Source organism: Lissotriton helveticus, chromosome 7 (assembly GCF_964261635.1).
Source record: "Lissotriton helveticus chromosome 7, aLisHel1.1, whole genome shotgun sequence".
Taxonomy (NCBI): Eukaryota; Metazoa; Chordata; class Amphibia; order Caudata; family Salamandridae; genus Lissotriton; species Lissotriton helveticus.
The window spans coordinates 138,459,768-138,479,532 of record NC_136068.1 but is presented as its reverse complement, the minus strand read 5'-3'; the positions used below and the strand labels follow the sequence as shown (position 1 = coordinate 138,479,532).

The 19,765-nt window shown below is 41.7% G+C and overlaps 1 protein-coding gene across 3 annotated transcripts in view; it reads left to right on the top strand.

The window, feature by feature from the left end:
* The window catches only part of LOC144768246 (interferon regulatory factor 4-like), a 237,736-nt gene that overhangs the window by 67,553 nt on the left and 150,418 nt on the right, over positions 1-19,765 (top strand). Inside the window, exons 3-4 of one of the 3 annotated variants that reach the window (XM_078651763.1) lie at positions 10,817-11,086; positions 15,549-15,670. In XM_078651763.1, coding sequence (XP_078507889.1) covers positions 10,817-11,086; positions 15,549-15,670 — 392 coding nt within the window. The remainder of the gene's footprint in view (positions 1-10,816; positions 11,087-15,548; positions 15,671-19,765) is intronic. The other 2 variants (XM_078651764.1, XM_078651765.1) reach the window with 2 other exon arrangements.

Below are 19,765 nucleotides of genomic sequence, written 5' to 3'. Positions count from 1 at the left end.
GACAGCAAGTGACAGTGAGTGCAGAGTGACAGCAAGTAACAGTGAGTGCAGAGTGACAGTGAGTGCAGAGTGAGTGCAGAGTTACAGTGAGTGCAGAGTGAGTGCAGAGTGACAGTGAGTGCAGAGTGAGTGCAGAGTGACAGTGAGTGCAGAGTGACAGTGAGTTCAGAGTGACAGTGAGTGCAGTGATAGTGAGTGCAGAGTGACAGTGAGTGCAGAGTGAGTGCAGAGTGACAGTGAGTGCAGACTGAGTGCAGAGTGACAGTGACTGCAGACTGAGTGCAGAGTGACAGTGAGTGCAGACTGAGTGCAGAGTGACAGTGAGTGCAGACTGACAGTGAGTGCACAGTGACAGTGAGTGCAGAGTGACAGCAAGTGACAGTGAGTGCAGAGTGACAGTGCGTGCAGAGTGAGTGCAAGCATTACAGTGAGTGCAGAGTAACAGTGAGTGCAGAGTGAGTGCGAGAGTGACAGTGAGTGCAGAGTGAGTGCGAGAGTAACAGTGAGTGCAGAGTGAGTGTAAAGTAACAGTGAGTGCAGAGTGAGTGTAGAGTGACAGTGCATGCAGAGTGAGTGTAGAGTGACAGTGACAGCAGAGTGACTACAGAGACAGTGTCTAAGGGTGCAGGGTGCACATTGTGTGAGTGTGCCGAATGAGTGTGCAGGATAAACAGTGTGTGACTATGCATGGTGACATTGGGAGTGTGCGTGTGACCAGTGTGTGAATGTGTAGGGACAGTGTGTGAGTGTGCAAAAAAGACCACACACACATACACCACACACACAAACCACACACACATACACCACACACACAAACCACACACACACACCATACACACACCACACATACATACACCACACACACATAACACACACACAAACCACACACCTCACTCTCTCAACACCACACACTCGTCACCAATCACCACAACACACTCACCACCACACTCACTCCCCAGGCTCACCCCCACAGACTCACAGACCACACACTCACCACTACACAGAAAACAACACACACAACAACACACCCCCAGCCGTCAATGAATGCTTTCACCATGCACAAACACCAACACCCATCAATATACGCTTTCACCAAAAACAAACACGACCATACATCAGTGCCGCTAAACACCCACGCACACAACAAACAATGTCAGTGCAACTTTCACTAAACACACACACAAACCAACAGCTAACAGTAGACCAGCCACTCTTTCAAAATCCACAATGATCAACAGCTGACGGTACACTCAAAAAAACATGCCTCAAACACATTGCCATTCACAATGCTATTATCTCAAACTTAAACAGCCCGAGCCCTAATGCATTCCTAATGCTTGTTTAAAACATGGGGAGGGCAACAACCACGTGGGGATCCCGACTTGACCCTATGCATGAGGGCAAGCAAGGACAGCGCGTCCAAGAGAGGGAAGTGGTCAGGGGAAAATTCACTAGTGATGTGAGTAGGGTCAGGGGAGGCAGGGGAAGTGACAAGAATACTGGATTTAATAAGCACGATTTTGTCCAGAAAATAATGATTAAGAGTGTTACAGAAGTCCTGTGTGGCTACAGGCTTGGGCTGGGTTCTTGCAGGATTCGAAAGCTTATTGACTATGGAGAAAATGTCCTTAGATTTATTATTGGACATTTCAATTATACTTGAGAAAAATTCCGCTTTGGCTAAAAAGATGGCTTTCATATAGACTACACGAGCGGCCAGATAGCGGGACTTTCCAAGAGGGTCATAGTTACTTCTCCATTCACGTTCTTTTTGACGAACGATTAATTTTTTTGCCCTACGGCCGGGGGAGAACCATTTGTGGGCGTCAGATTTGCGCATAGTTTTCAATTTTTTCAGTGGGACGGATATGTCACTTGCAGTTTCCAGCCAATTGGAAATATCAGCTACAGTTTGGTTAAGATCGATGTTACATACAGGAATAGAGTTCTTCAGACTTCCTAGAAAAGCAGGAGTATCTAGAGAGACCCACTTCCTGATAAGGCCTTCTCTAGTGTTTACATTTAATATAGGCATGGGAATAAAGATGTTGAATTTGATCAGAAAATGGTCAGACCAAATGCAAGGGGAGATATTAGGGAGTGAGATGCTAAGGTTAGTACTCCATATCTGATCCAATGTATGTCCTTTAGTGTGGGTGGCAGTGTTAATATGATGGCTAAAGTTGAGCCCTGTAAGAAGTTCCATGAGCTCACTTGCCAAGGGGCCACCAGACACGTTGTTAAGCCAGTAATTGAAGTCACCGATTAACAGAATCTTCGTGTAATCGGTGACCAAGATGGCCAACTGGTCGCACAGGGAGAAAGGAAAGGTGGGCATACTCTGGGAGGGGGCCTGTATATTAGTACGCATATGAGTGGGCCCGACCTAGAGTCGAGTCTGATAACCAAGTTGTCAACTACATAATTGAGATTTGTGCCTGATCCCTTGGCACACAAAACAATCTCATTGAGTTGCTGACCTCTAGTCTTCAATCAGGGTAGCCACATTTTTATTTATTTCTACTTTCCTGTGTGCTTGCATTGCTGGACAGGGTCCGAAGATATGAGTATTATTTGCCTTCATCTGCTTACAACAATACAGCCTGTTCGTAGTAAAAAAAGCATTTGCAATGCAATAGGTCTTGCATTTACGAGAGTTTGAGCTTTTGGCATTGTAAATGACAATGTTTTTTATTAATGTGCTGTTTCTAAAACAGAAAAATGAAAGGCATTGTAATTTACAATGCCAATAGCTTAAGCTCTCTCAAATATGAGACCTACTGCCTTGCAAATGCATTTGTGATATACATTTTTTTAAAGCGTTAGGAGAGAACATGCTGCAGGCTGGACAAACCTGTTTGAGAAAACAGTGCTGGTAGGCTGTAATTAAAGCCTACAGAGTAACAACACATGTAACAGGGGATGTTGCCATTGGAGGTTACAAAATTAAACAAGACCTTACTAAGGAGGGACTACTAAGCCTATAGACCAATGAACATCCACAGTTTGCAGTGGACAATGACATAAGCCAATGAAAAATATTGGCGTACATTGGGCGGAGCTTCAAGTCCCTACCTGAATACTACATGCCTCGCAGAGCAGCGCATAAGCTGCCCAGACTCGACCTAAAAATGATGCCCCTTCAATGATGCAGTTTTCACGCTGCTATAAGTCTATTGGTATTTGGTAGGTATTCTCGATCTTCAGTGTCGGCAGGCACTGGAGATTGAGAATTCCATGCCTTCTCTGGTCTTTTCATGTCAAGTTTACTTGTGTACTATAGCAAATGCTACCTTTTTGCTGTTTCCTTGGTGCTGTCACTTAGAATATTGGCACTTTGCAATCCAGAGCTGAGCACCTTCTATTCTTCACACTTAATTTCCTTCACCCAAGTGGAAAACTGGAAGTACTTGAACCTTGATGAGTGCCACATGGGACCCTGACTTAAACTGTCCCAAAACTGCATATTCTGTTTGGGAAGGAGATCTCCCCAGAGAACTAAACACACTTGTCTTATAGAAGTGTTTAATACATCACATGAGCACTCTAGAGTAATTGTTGAAGCACAACTTTGTTCACACTGTTGTGTTTTACTTTCCATTCTATTTGTGCATTGTAACTTGTTTGATATATGTGTACAGTGTACCATTACATGGTCTCCTCTTTCCACACCTTCTTTTCCTTACCGCCGCCCTTTCGCCCTCAGAACTTGTTCGCTCCATAGAACATAATGAGGTTCTATATTGACAGTTGTAATGTTAAACATTATTCTGGATGAGCTCTTTCTGATACTTGTTGCAAATAAAACCCTCCCTTCACACAGCTATGTCTGTGTTGCATCAGGCGCTAAATTTGCTGACTAGGATGCAATTGTTTCAGTGTCCTTCCTTGGTTTTGTTTTTCAACGTTCAACGCTTTTGGGAGTGCCATTGCACACCGCCTCCAACTAATGATGGGGCTTCTAACCGCGTTGAACTCCATTGATGGCGTGGGTGAGGCTTCAACTGCGCTGCTCTGCGGCTGGTGAAGTAGGTTCAGAGCGCCTTGCTGTTCCTCCTTTGCCTCGCCCAGCAACTGTTTTCCTCTATTCTCGCCACACTTGTACTCCTCCTTATTGGTGTGAAGCATCATGCAACCGATAAAGCCCAATGACATGCCGCCCATCAGTGGGGTGGGATTGGTGGGGGTTCGGGACTGGACAATTCTCCCTTCAGAGCCAACTCTTTGCCCTTGCTTTCCAAGTCTCATTTTGAACAGAGCGCTATTACTAATCATCTGCCACAGAACAAGTGTGCTCCTCTGTGATGGAAAGTGATACTTGACTGGTACATTTCGTTCATATTACATTGAACTTTTTCTACTGGAATGTTTGTTTCTCTCCAGCCATCTAGTTCAGTTGTTACGCCAGCCAGTTGCTGACACCAGTTACATTTACTCTCCTTTGCCTGTGTTTGGTGTAGTTCCCTCCTCCATTGCCTCTCATATTTGGCCGCTTGCATTAACCCACTGTGCAGTTTGATCCACCAAAGACATTTTTTCAGAATAATGTCGACCCTCATGTTCCTTGCAAATGTTGGAGGGTAAAATTCCAAACACATCTCATGGCCATTGACGCCAATAACATGTTTGTGAAATGTAGGAAGGGCATCCTTCTGCATTTCCTGGAGTCAGAGTGTTTGGACATTTTCCACACACTACCAAACGCTGATGCATCTGAAGGCGGAGAAGATTAAGATGACTTTGAGGAGGCGTCAATGATGCTTGAAAATAGATTTAAACTTACAATAAGCATCACGCTGCAGCACTTACACTTTTAGACAAAGAGACAAAGGGAAGGGAAATCTTTTGTTGAGTTTATTACAGCTTTGTGTGGATTATCTACTACCTGTAATATTGGGGAGTTGACTGATGAGGTGATACATGACTAATTGGTGGTCAACACCAGTAGCAAAGACATCTAGAAGATCTTGTGGGGGTAAGAGATCCCACATTAGATTAAGTAATCACATCATCAAAGTCACTGTAGCAGTCAGTTTCGTGGGTGCGAGAGGTCAATGAGAAACCACCTGTCAACAAGTTCAAAGAAATATGTGGTATTGTCAACAAACCCAGGACAATAGAAGCTGTCAGACAGGAGAAAAGTGAATCAAAGTTGCCCGGCTTCAAATGCTGCAGCAATTCACACATTGCTGTTACAAAGTACTGCCTACCCTCTGGAAGAGAATGTATTATTTATGGGTATATCGGTCATTTTAGAGCCAAAGATTTGCTCAAATTTCAACTGACACCAACCCCTATGTGGATGAACCTTTGGAAAACAAATTGAAACCTCCAAGCCTGATTTTAGAGGTTCAAGAGATTAAAAAAACAAATCTGATGGAGAAGTGGATAAACCACCAATGTGCACCTTGCAAGTATTAAATCACAAGTTAAAAGTAATCATGGACTCCAGATCACCGTTCACAATCATAACAAAAGAAGTTTCTGATTTTAAAATTTGCACCATATAGTGGGCACCCTGTAACCTGAATATTGAAGCAGTAGCTTTCAATGGAGGGACAATTATTTTCAGTGGGATTATTTCATCTTCAAATCAAGTTTCAAAGGAAGGGGTGCGTCTATTAAAATGCACGTGACACACATGGGTGTGTATGTCCTCGGCTCGAGGAACCAGAGTCTATTCTAGATTTTTTTGCACCCCAGTGCTCCTGTCTAATATTGGCCATTCAGAGTGCAAAAGTCATTGAAGAATTCCAAAGATCTTCAGTTGTGGTTTGGGTCAACTAGCTGGATTTGTGCATTGTCCCAGATTAAAACAAGGTTCCATAGCGGTGAAAAAACTGAAAGGTGTGCCATTATGCATGCAGAAAGACTTGCAAGGTGTACCTCAGGATCTACTGTCTAAAGGAGTAATTGAGGAAACCGATAGTCTTGACAAAAAAGCAGTGGTAGCCATTTGTGTGTGGATCTCAGATCTGTGAATTCAAATATTGTTATCCACAAGCGGTGCCGAAAATGAATTAACGGATTTCTCTACTTGACAGAGCAGCTATTTTTGAACGCTTGACTTGCGCTAAGCGTTTCACCCAGTAGAGCTATCAGAGGTCTCCAAACAACTAACTGCTTTCATCAGACCATTCCGCCTCATTAAGTATAAACAGTTGCCATTTGGCCTGGCGTCAGCGGCCTCCATTTTTCAGTGAGCAATGTACCATTTATTTAAAGATATGGACGATAATGTCAGATGTTTTCAATATTACATAGTGTTCTTTATCAAAGACAATTGACATCATTAAGAGATTCTTTGGCAAGTGTTCTCAATATTGCAAGGCATTCGACTCAGTGAGCATCTTAACCACAGATTAACGGCAAAAAAGTAATTCCCAAAGATTCACTGGTGAATGTGATAAATCTAGCGGGCCAGCCTGTTAATAAAGCCTGTTGGGGGAGAGGAGTTGGCCTAACGGCTAGGGCGCTCGACCTCGGACCTGGGGATCTGGGTTCGAGTCTCGGTAACGACGCCAAAAAACCTCCTGTGATTCTGGGCAAATCACTTAATCTCCCCGTGCCTAAAATGAAAGTAACTGGAAACGTAAAATGTAACGTAACTGGAAAAATGTGTAAAGCGCTCTGATACCTGATTCGGTTCGGGTCTAGTTCGCGCTATATAAAACTCTGCAAAAATAAATAAATTAAGAAATTTGTTTGTGATTTTGTGGTCAGTGTGACTTCTGTTCGAGATTCAGCCAAGATATTGCAGCTGTTTTGGAACTTGTTAGGCAACCCCTACTCAAGGACCTGAAATACAAAACTGGATACAAACATGAAAGGGCTTTAAATTAGATAAAGAAAAATATAACTGGTACCATTAAGACCATTTTCTATTGAGAAGAAATCGATCATTACAGTTGACCCCAGACCCTATGGTTTGGGGGTAGTACTGTCTTAGTAACTGGGACAAGGTTAGTTGATTTTTGGTTGTGCCTCAAAATAACGCCGCAGAATTGAAAGACGGTATACAGTAATTGCACAAGAACTTTTGGCATGTATTTGCACAGGGAGGGTTAACATCTATAGCATGTATTGCAAAGTTGCAGTTGCACTACTTTGAGATATGCCTCTGGTAAATATCTTGTCACCACGGGGAGGGTTAAAATCTGGAGCACGGACTGCAAAGTTGCAGTTGTACTACTTTGAGATATTGTATGTACGTGGCAATTTAAACAAGCGTGCAGATTGTTTACATAGATTACCCTGCCCAATCTCCGATGATGAGTGTGATGACAATGATCTTGATGTGGTTGCAAATGTGAATGAGCTCTGTACCTCTGAAGATGTGCCCTTAACTGAAGAAGTGTGGTTCAGTGAAGCCAGCAAGGATGAAGTCCTTTGTAAGGTATAGGAGTATATTTGCACAGGTTGGCCACATAGTAAACACCTTGTATCCGTTTGCATTCTTTAGCCCAAGTTGCAAGTGAGTTGAGTGTGATTAATACTATTTTGTTCAGAAATGACAAATGTGTACCCCAGAAACTGTCAGAACCAATATCATCAGTGCTAGTCACCAAGGGCATATGAACATGTCAGCCTTGAAGAATAGATTATTAACTAAATTCTGGTGGCCAGGACGGACCAAGAGAAAGACCAATTTGTAAGCAACTATAAAGAATGTTCAAGTTACTATAAAAATCTCAAATGTTTCTTCTCCCATGCAACTCGTTTCTTGGCCCAGGCAAAACCTTGCCTTTTACGACCTATCAAACAAATACCACTCCACATCCAATACATCATTCTTATGGTTCACTATTACACAAAATGGCCAGAAGTCTCCTTTGAGAGGGTCTCCACCAAAGAACTACTAAGCTTCGTGAGTGAAATCTTCTGCAGAAAAGGGTACCCTGAAACAATTGTTAGCGTTAATGGTCTGCAGGTGAGGTTTCTCTAGTTACATAACATTAATTATGTCAAAACTCCCATCTGCGACCCACAATTTAATGGCCTTGTAGTGGGTTTCAATCATTATCCCAAGGATAGTGTTCCCTTGGCCTTACAGGACAGGAAATGCATCTGTCAGATTGTCAAAGAAACGTTGTAGCATGCCGCATAAATCCGTAATCCTCAACAGGCATCAGTCGCTGTAGATTACTCTGGGGACTTGTGTTCATGGTGGTTGATCAATAGATGTCCCACCAACTTTGACACTGGCAACATGTTAGATCATAGTGTAGTTACAAAAAGGTGTAAAAAGAAACAAGCCAAGGCCAGGTAGAGATATGACACTATACACAGAGTCAGATCACCTGAATTGAGAGTGGGAGATGTATGCACACAATTACCATTGAAGGTGGAAAAGGGCAAGGCCAAATATTCTAATCCCTTAAAGATGTTAAGTTTACCAAAGAAAGTGTTATCACACAAGATTGAAAATGTTGGAGCATCAGGAGTGTAACCAGGTGTGTGGTTAAGAATGGGAAAACTGGTGATTAATGGGAAATGGATGAAGTTGGTATGTATGTCTATCCTGACCCTGAAATGGAACCAGTCTCACTCAAAACAGCCATGCAGGATTGTAGCATTGGCCTATAACCCATCCCTCAGATTCAGAAACGTTCTATGTCCAACCATGATTTCAACCTTGGGGAAGTTGACTCTAATGATGGAACTGTATCTTTAAGAGTTAAGATGTCTTCTAGCATAAGAGCTCCTTCCTGGAAGATACTTAAAGATTAATTGTTCATTATTCTCTTTGAAGAAGAGATATGTTTTATTTTACTTTCCATTCCATTATAATGTGTTTCATATAGGTGTACACTGTACTATCATATGTTCTAGTTATTACAGCTCTTGTTTCCCTTCACTCTACCTTTTCTCTCAGAACTTGATGAGTTCCATCGAATATTATGAGGTTCTATACATACATTTGAAATAGATGAGCTCTCTCTGAAACTTGAGGTGAATAGAACCACTCTCCTCTCTTCACGCACTTGCGTCTGCTTCATGCCACACACAATCACTTAAGGGGGAGAAGAGTGGCAGAGGTGAAAAACATGGCAGCCGGTTAATGTGCTGGTCAGGAGCGCTGGAAGAGTGCTCTCTTAGGGTTCTTGCTCGGAGCTTCAAGATGTAGCCTTTCTGCCTTTTTAGGTCTCGCCTAGCGAACGCATGCGCTGCTTCGCCTTGGCGAGACAATTGTTGTCGGTTTGGTGCGCGAAGGGAAACAAAGCATGTGCGTGCCCGGGCAGGCGATGTGCACGCGCATGGCGTCTCCTCTCTGGCTTTTAGTTTCACTGCTGCCACTTAAACTCCTCTTTGCCGTGCCTTCACGCGCCCGGACAAGAGATGTGCACGCGTTTGCTGTGCTGGCACGGCACTTCGGCGCGCTTTCACTTTCTTTATGAACTTTCTGTATGCGTTTCCTAGGTCAGCTTTTTTTTTCTTCGTCGCGGTCGGGGGATACGCGCTCAGGCTCCATGCAATGCGGAAGACGACGAGAACGAGATGCTCGGCAGTAAAACATCAACACATGGGCATGATATTGTGAAAGAGTGCGTAACGCTTGCGCAAGCGCTTCTAAAAACGACCATTTTTGTCACCTATCGAGCAGAGCATGTAGAATACATAAGTAGAGAAAGTGACCCATATTGCATATGGTAAAATGCTTCCGCCCGGTGTTTTTCTTTTTCAAAACATTTCAGGCGTGCTAGCCGGGATCAGCTCAGGTAAACTGGGACCACAGCTCCCATAATACATTATGGTATTAAACAAGATTCACAGACTAAAACATAACATTTATATCGCATGAAGTCATTGGGTAAACTTGACAGCCCTGTAAATGTGGTCCAAAAATATTTTTTGAAAGAAGTAAACACATTTGTCCTCATTCACTTGTTTATTTCTCCTGTGCGAAGGTCAAATTCCACGTTGTCATTTTAGTACAGCTTAATTAGCTGGAGAAATCCCTCCTTATGCTCCATGCATATAAAGCTTATTTAATATTAGTGGCTTTCCTCTAAACCGCACCACCTTAGCAGGCAGGCAAGGGAGGTGGTGTGTGTGAGTTAAAGAATTAGGGGGTGGGAAAGATAGGTCGGGGCGCTGGAAGTAGAGGTCCGGGAGGTGCTGCTGTGCCCCTAAAGTATCCTTGCTGGAAGCCAGGAGGGGAATGAGCAATAAGGAGGCCTTTATTTTTTGTTTTTATCGTGTTTCATTTACTGTATCTTCAGACAGAGGTCAAATGTCAGACATAGTCTTCTGACATATTGGTGCGTATTCTTTTAACATGGAGATCGCGGTTTACTTTTTTTTACTCCTACTGCACATCGAGGAAAATTTATATTGAGAGCCAATTGATAGTCTTGCTGTGGTACAAGGAGTGTGAAAGAAAAGGCTGTAAGATCTCAAATGTGTTCAAACACACCAACATTTTAATATTTTTTAATGAACTGTACAAATATATCAAAATACATGCAAAGCAAATTACGTTCAAATGAAGGATGTTGGTTTTATGTAATTCTGTAGAGTGATGGGAACTAAGATTTTAATACGTTAAAAAAACAAGCATTTGCAATGCAATAGGTCTCGTATTTACAGAAGTTTGAGCTATTGGCATTGTAAATGTCATTGCCTTTTATTTACATAGATAAAAGACATTCTCATTTACAATGCTAATAGCTTAAACTCTGTCGAATGCGAGACCTATTGCATTGCAAATGCTTGTTCTTTTTTTCTGTAGATCTAATATATGGCTTGGAAAGTTTTAGACTAAACAACACGTGTAGCTTTTTAAACTTAACTGCCTGCTCTTTACTTTTGACAGGCAGCCCTAGGGAGGGACGGCGTCTGAGACATGGGAGGGCTGTAAACTGTCGTCCAATGGATAAGCAAGATGGCGTGAGGCTTGCTGAGCACACCAATGGCAGAGACAGCGCATGCTTGATGCTTTTGAGGCTTCATGCACAGAAGGAGTTGACTCATCAAGGAGACAGCAAGAGTATTGTAGAGCTCCCTGTTAAGAAGGAAGTGGAGAAACTCCGATGTGCACTGGATGATGGGGAAGCAGAGAAAGGCAGACCATTTGACTCTAAAGGTGGGTCAGCAATTATTGAAAAACAGAAACAATTGCCTGGATACTGAGAGTCGGATAGAAGGCTCTTTAATTGTACATTCAGAGTTGAACTAAAGAAAATTATCCATTATTTTGTGAAAAGGCGGATATCATCAGTGTTCACCCAGAGCAAAGGGTACCCGACACATGTGCACCATCTCACACATAGAATCAGACACACTCTTATTACACACATAAACTATCACAAAGTAACATTTCTAACCACTGTGTGCACTACATATGCTGTCAGGACCCCATCCCACAACCTCACCAACACACACTTAAAATCAAAACACTCACTCACAGACGCGCAACACAGTTTTGCATGCACATACAATAAGACACATCTCACAGATCCATAGTACATCAGTCAACATACATCCACCATAACAACCAAAATGACAAGCTATCACTGCAATAACAACATTCTATATGTATAACCATACTATCACAACAATACAAAGGATGTGAACACATACTTTATTGTATTTTGTTATACACAATGAAAAACATATTACTCCAACACAAGTGAATTCACTTTCAAACCCACATGATCATGCACACATTCATACACACATCACACTTCATCACACATATACCTTGACATCCACTGTCTCACCCATGCCTTTCTACTCATAACACTTGCACACATTCACATCACTCTCAGACCCTCAATAAAGTTTCACTAGTGCATGTGCGTACACCCTCAAGTGCAGTTTCACTGTGAGGGTAGCTCACACTGCTGTTGTACAGGGTGTATTTTGTGTGTTTAACGTGAGTCTTGTGCTCACAAGAAACAAAAAAACAGGAAGGAAAAAAGATTTGGATGAAAAGGCCTCACACACTCTTTTGTGGCATGCTTCATCATTGGCTAGTCCCTCCCACCGTGTTAAGATGGTACCAACACGGTGGTCTCAACAGTCAACCTCGTTGGGAGGGAGATCAGAATAAATACTGTCCTGATCTTATCAGGGGTCCAGAATTTTATGTAAAACAACCTTTGTGTGAACCCCAGGTTATTCTTTTTTTGGGATAAAACAGCAAAGAATGTTGCCGTGAAACTAGGTCTCAAACATCCTATGTCTTATGCCAACATTTGTTGGCCTTAATAAGATCCCTAATAATTGGGTGTAGGGCCTTCATCAGGGAGGTTAAAGGTACCACTACGCTATATGTCTTTAGAAAAATGTTTGTACATGTGGGTAAGAATAGGTCTTACCTGCATGTCCAACTGAAATTCAACTGTAAACACGCAAACAGGTTCTCAATTCTACTTCATCAATAATTGATCTGTTCGGTAAAAATGTTTTGTTTCTTCACTAGCTTCACTCATCTTCTATATATATGTATATATATATATAAAAACGAATGTATGTCTGTCTGTTTGTTTGTCCTTTATGCATTACTTCACCATTCATTCGATCGCCATGAAACTTTGGGAAGTTGTTGGGTACATTCCCGCGAAGGTTTCTGGCATACATTTTTTAAAAATATCGGCCCCCCAGGGCCCTCATAATCTTTCGAATACTGATGTACGCACCAGACGGAAAAACAACAAATCGTGTATCCACAAGCACTTGAATAAATAAATAGAATTAAAACAGCATTCATCCGATCGCCAGGAAACATTGGGAAGTTGTTGAGTACAATCCCGCGAAGGTTTCTGGCATACATTTTTTTTAAATATCGGCCTCCAGGGCCCTCCTAATCTTTCGAATACTGATGTACGCACAAGATGGAAAAACAAAAAATCGTGTATCCACAAGCACTCGAATAAATAAATAGAATTAAAACAGCGGTCATCCGATTCGCCAGGAAACTTTCGGAAGTTGTTGAGTGCACTTCCGCAAAGGTTTCTGGCATAATTTTTTTTTAAATATCGGGCCCCCAGGGCCCTCATAATCTTTCGAATACTGATGTACGCACCAGACGGAAAAACAAAAAATCGTGTATCCACAAGCACGCGAATAAATAAATAAATAGAATTAAAACAACACTTTGAAATGTTTTCCATATTAAAATGAATAAGGTTCAATAAAAATGACACAATGTAAATTGAATGTTATCATAACAAGTTACCTTGAATTTACTTTCTTCGGAGATCGCACCAACGCGCGACGGGTAAGCTAGTCTTCCATATAAAAATATGTAATTACTGTTATTGTCAGGGCGTGATAAAGTGGTACACACACGAACGCACTGCACACAAAACGCGCGTGGACTGCAAACTTATGATCATCCATTGAAGGTGCAACTTACTTACTCTAATGCTATTAGGTTCAAAACTAGTAGCCCTCCTGTAATCTCACACTTGTGTGACGGAAAAACAATTACATAGATCAACATAAGCAATGCTAACAGTCTATTAACTTATGGACTAAGTCAAATGTCATTATATCCAAAAACCTTCTCTTTCGGAAAGTGTGGCAGGTGGAATGTACTTATGTTCTTCATACTAGGTCTACTGAGAGTACCTCATCTAGGGCAAGTAACCCCCAATAATCAGTTCACAACTAGGATGTTCATATGCACCAGTACCTGGATCAACTGATATTTTTATGCTAGTGACCTGCTCAATGGACTATCCTAGTTCAATATGTTCCTCATCATAGTGAAGAAAAAGATCCTCCTATTACTCTATATAACCAATGGTCATGGGAGCTAATAGAACCTTTCCCATAATATGCACGAGTCGTACCATACGCATTTTTTTTTAACTCATGCGTCTGCGTCACTGTGCAGATTCTGAATTAACCAAACATGGTCGCACAGAGGAATTCCCATGCTTGTCTTATGAGCATGCATACTCACCCACCTAAGCATCTCATATGTATACACCATCACGGAGTTGATTGTCCCAACTATAAAGCTGCTGAAAACAACTGTTTTTTTGTATGGAGGTGACATTATAGATTATGATAAAACTAGCACCAAGCATTCAAGGGGTCATAAGTATTCACATATGTCAGTTTATATACACAACAACCCAATGCATCCATAGATCACCATATTACCCGCATGCATTCAGGCAGAAATCCATAATCTTATTCAGCCATCAATCGATTAGAAACTCAGTCCGTAAAATCCCTACATAGGGATAGTGATTTGCGTAAGCATATAAGAGAACCTCCCTGCCCCACACCGTACTTTCTCAAGGTTCAGCCGAAAACATGCCGCTGATGTGATCCTTTTGCCAAGTTCCATGCCTTGCGGTGGCCGCAGTAGAAAGCTGCATTGGCTGTATAGTAATGAGCGACGCGCTGCTATGACCTGTCCCACAGTGCTGAGAAGTCTGGGAAAATCCGTTCCTTTTCACTTACTTTAATCCTTTCTTACCACTGAGCCCCATGGCTTGTCTGATGGAACTACATCATGCTTGGGTATAGTTATTTATCTATTGCAATAAATTACAATGCTACTATGACAAAACTGTACTTCAAGCCTTTGACTAGTAGGCTTGCCACTACATCCATACCTACGTTCGATTAAACAATCCCCTGTTAATTTTCTTGGGTTATACTGAATTGCATTTAGGATGTTGTCACTAGTTAGGGTTGATTTGCTGAAGCTCTTTGGCTTATTGTGAGGTTGATGGTCGTCTGACATGGGTTACTTTGTAAAGGACTACATTTTTCACCACTACTGGATTGTTGGTTTTATGTTTGGCCGTATCGGATTTTTATTCTCAATTGTTTAGACTGTTTAACTCACACTTTAAACTCAAACTCACAGTCTTATTTAAGTATGACTTTAAGTATGACTGTTGCAATTAACCTGGATTGGATAGTCTTCTTATTTTGGTCAAAGGGTGAGTGAAATGGGCCTCGGCTAACTGGAATCCCAGGATACAATCTTGTTATATTGGGTTCAGAGCTTTCTGGTGCTAGTTTGAGTACTTTTGAAACATTTTGTTTTTCATCAGCCATTTTGGTTTGATAGTTACATGCCCTCGGGTTGGACTTGTTTCAGGTGTATGATATTGTGTTCGTCCGCAGATTCTACTTCAATTGTTATGTCAGTGCCACGCCCAATATTATAAAGGTGTCTGCTTTAAAAAGCATAATTTAGTTCTAAAGTTACCACAAAAATTAAATAAAAGCACACCCCTAGCCCTTATAGACTTAATTAACAAAGGCCAGGACTTTTGTTGGCTGACCCAAGCAGTTTTATGCCAATTTATGTGTGAGAACCCATGTGGGATTAGGTGAGGCTGCAGAGGTTGTAATAAGGCACCTTGGCACTTGATTCGAAGTGTGGTATGGTAGATGAATCGGTTGAGTGCCTACTGAATATATCTTAGTGGAACCTGCAGGTGATACGTTTAAAAACCAGCCGGGCCAACAAAGCCTTTACTCTATGTCAACAAATTTCTGGTTGTGCAATCTGGTGCTATTCATCTGAAGCAGACTATAAACAATGCTGTTTGAATTTATTTTCACCAAAGAAGAGAGCCCTAAGGAGCACATTCACACCAGAGAGCAGAGGCCACAGCAACCTCCTGTCATTCTGGAAGCACCTGGACGGCCCCACGTACCTGATAGAATACGGTTCGAACCACGTAACGAGGTACGTTTTCTTCTACTTTCTTCAAACAATGGTGTCATGTGAGTTCCTCCTGCATGTGTGCCATGTATTGTCATCTTCAGGCAGAGAGGGTGAACACCCACATGTAGACCCACTCATGGCTTATTAGCTGGCCTTACAATCCAGCACAGTATTGAAATCCACTGGAAGAAAGCTATTGAACCAACATTTAAGACCTCAGAAGAATGTGTTAATTCTGCACAGTAGAATAAAAAGTTATTGCCCATATTAATGAAAAGCGTGTCAAAGCAGAGCTATCCAATGTCAGAACGAGGTAGCACATTTTAAAGTCAGATTTCCAAAATACTCAGCTAGGATTCTTTCACACAGCAATAGATGTCAGACAGAATACATTACATAGTCTGTGGTTACCCTGAAAGCTTGGTGTTGACCCACCATTCCCTGATTAAGGGGCAGATGTACGATCGTGTTTTCCAGTCGCAAATGGGAATTCAGCCCGTTTGCAACTGCAAAATTGGTCTGCCCCATTTACAAACCCTATTATGCGAGTCGGTAATCTATTACCGACTCGCAAAATATGGTTTGCGGCTTGCTATTAAGAATGGGTGTGCCAAGGGCGTCCCTTCCTAATAGCGAGTCTAACTGCAATGTAGGATTGTTTCCCGACCGCATTTGCTCTCGCAAAACACTTGCAGTTTACCATAGTAAGCCACTTGCAAATGGGAAGGGGTCCCCAGGGGACCCCCTTCCCCTTTGTGAGCGTGTGCAAAAATATTTTTAAGAGCAGGCCGTGGTCCCTTGGCTGCATAAAAAACCCCAAAAAACTACTTTATATAAAGAGCAGTCACAGAAATGGTGGTATGCTGACCCCAGCAGGCCACCATTCCTGGGAGTGCTAGCCATTCATAATGGGGTCGCAAATAGCACCTGCCTCATGAATATTAATGAGGCAAGCAATTTGCGACCCCATCAGGAATCGCCAACTGTGTCTGTGACACTGTTGTACATTGCATTTTGCAAGTCGCAAAGCGACGCAATTTGCGAGTCACAAAATGTAAAGGTCGTACATCTGGCCCTAAAATTAAAGTTTTGTAGGAAGAATCTTGCATAAATTCACAAGATGGGAATGTTACAGCTACTTCGTGTTCGCTTTTGGAAATATTTCATCATCAGGGTGGACATTGACTGAGGAGCATCTGTACTTAGACTATTGTTTGACATCGAGACCAACTTCACCGTGCCATACGCCCACCAGGACCTTCAGAGTTGTTTTTCTACCCTGACTTTGGATACAGCTGAAAAGTGAGGCGAAGCCTCTCCAAGAATGCAGGAAAAAGAGCAAAAAAGAAACAAAAATCACAGTTGTTCGATGATGCATATACTTAGGGGACAACACTGTGATTATTTTGAGGGGAAATTGATTGGGACAGGATGTATGTGATTATGCTGGTGGTGATGGGGCATGAAACTGAAATTTTTGAAGGCTATGGTAAATACATTGATTATGTGTGAGTACCGAGTTTTCAACTTTTCAGTACCAAGGGATCATCTAAGTATAGATGTAAGAAAATCTACTCTGGAACACTTCATACTTCGATACACAGATGTTGGGACTGGGGTTCCATGTAAGGCGAGGAGAATCCTGGCTCTGAAAGCCACATGGTTAGTGTCCCAAACTCCCTTTCAGAGGAGGAAATGCTCTGTTCTGACAAGGGAACTCTTTTGGGACATGAGACCTGCAAAACTTTGAAAACAGGGTTCGACACCTTAGTGAAAACAGTATTGACTAGCCGTAACTCACTCCCGGGGTAAAGATCATTATGTTCAAGAACTAAGCTCCACTGAACCTACCAACTGCTTATTATACCGATTCATAAGTACTGCAACAAATTGGTTGAACACCCATACCTCTTATAATTGAGATTGAGAGGGTGACTCCAACATAAGAACATGGCCCTCAAAACAATGACTGTGTAATACATCCCACCCTCAATGGTTGCAATGTGCCCCCATTCCACCTCCCCCCAGGAGGGAGAAGACTCACATACCCTGCAAATTAGTGGACATTTTCAAGTCTCAGTTAAATGACACTGGAAACAATACAACCACAGTATTGAATCCAGTTAGTGCATTGACCACAACAGATTACTCCCAAAAGAAAGTGCACAAGATGGGCCACCTACCACTCCTATTCAAGGAGATGTTAAGCCTGATGACAATAGAGGAGGTTCCTTTACATAGTTCCTGGTACCAAAGAATGATGGAACAGTAATATCAGTCCTAGACCTGAGAAGGGAGGACGGGGCAAGTGGATGTGACATAGCTTCACGACAATCATCTTACAGGATGTTATACCAGTGCTGACGAACAACAAATCTCTCAGGACATCTAGTTGGAGGATGTGCATGTCTTAATCCCCGTACATCAGAAGTAAAAGTACCTCAGATGTTTGGTTGGTGTAAAGCATTATTAGTTCAATACCACTACTAGTTGCATTTCAGTTTATTTTTAGTGAATTTGCAAATTGTCTGATAATAGTTGCCATGTACTTGTAAAGAGAAGAAGTAAATATGCATCCTTATGTAGATGAAAGGCTGGCAAAGGCACTGCATACCTTGTTGACAGCAAGCAAAGGCGGTCTTTATCGGCGGAGGCATGAAGACTGTTCCCCGCGAAGGGCAAACACGCTGCAGTAGCAGTCAGTCAGTCTTCCTCCGAGACTTGGCTTTATCAGCTTCAGGTGAGATGTAGCATCTGTGAAGTGTGCTGGCAGTGTCTGAATCTCAGGCAATAATTTGGGTCAAGGATGAAGGACCTTTACTGACAAGTGGTCAAGGGGCAGTCCTTATATACTAAATCTCATCAGAAATTGGAATTTCTGACATAAGTTTAGGAATGTCTGACATAAATTATGTGCGTCAAGGTGAGCGTCCAAGATGTTTCCTTATGAACATATAAGGTAAAAGGACGTCAATTCAGACTACATTATTTATTCTTGTATGTCTGTATGTGTTATTTAACCTTACCCTGGTGAAGGGTAGACATTTAACATAGACGAATATTGCGTTAAGTGTGGTATCTACGCAATCAATTGGATGACTTGGCGCTTTCACCATTCTAAGAAAGATAAGGTCAGAATACATCTGTGTCTAGTGGCAGACATGTCAATGATTCTGCATAAATCGGGAAAGATGTTGACTTCCATTGTTTGCGAGGTAGGAGACAGTGACTTCCATTAGCCAAAATGGGATTGTGGCCTACATAAGATGTTATCGGACCTTAGGGACTGTACGTCACTGCTTAGAGTGTTAATCTCACAAATGCGAGAAGTTTGCAGTGTGGTGTTAACACAGCAGTGCATCACCCCTGTATGACAGGATGCAGGATATCAATAACTACCTCTCACACGCAATCAAGAAAAGGGTGGCATTTCATAATGTTGGTTCAGAAACATCTCAATAAACAAATAATGTGATGAAAAAAAACAGGATCATCAAAAACTGAGAACAAAGTCAGTACAAATGGGGCAGGGAAGTATAATGGTTGAGAGTCGGGTAAACAATGGGAAGGACAGATCTCTAAAAATTCGTATGGGTTATGAGTTTGTTTGACGATAATGAAGTTAATAGCCAAAATAATGTATGTGTGTTGGAAAGGACAAAGAAAATAAAAAAAGAAGTCTATATGGTCTGCCATGTAAATAAAGAGTAAAAATGAAGAAAAAAAAAATGAGAAGTCAGTAGATGACGTAACACTGCCATTATAATGAAAATAGATAACAAATTAATATTTAAACTAAAATTGTTTATTCAATTTTAATGACAAAAGCAGTAAAAATTAAATGCTAAATCAATCACTGAACTTAATCTCCAGAGATTATTAATGTCACAGTATTGCTGGATCCAAATTATTCACATGGAACTCAAAAATGCCTTTTTGGAAGGCCTGAAAATAGTTTTACAAATGATGTTACCAATAGTGAACTGGATCTGAACTTACTGCTGCACAGACTCATGGGACTATCATTCATCAATCAAAATGCTGATATTAAGCATGCTCTACTTAAAATTGCCTTTCTCATTGCCAATGTGCCTTCAAGAAGAGTATTGAGCTGAA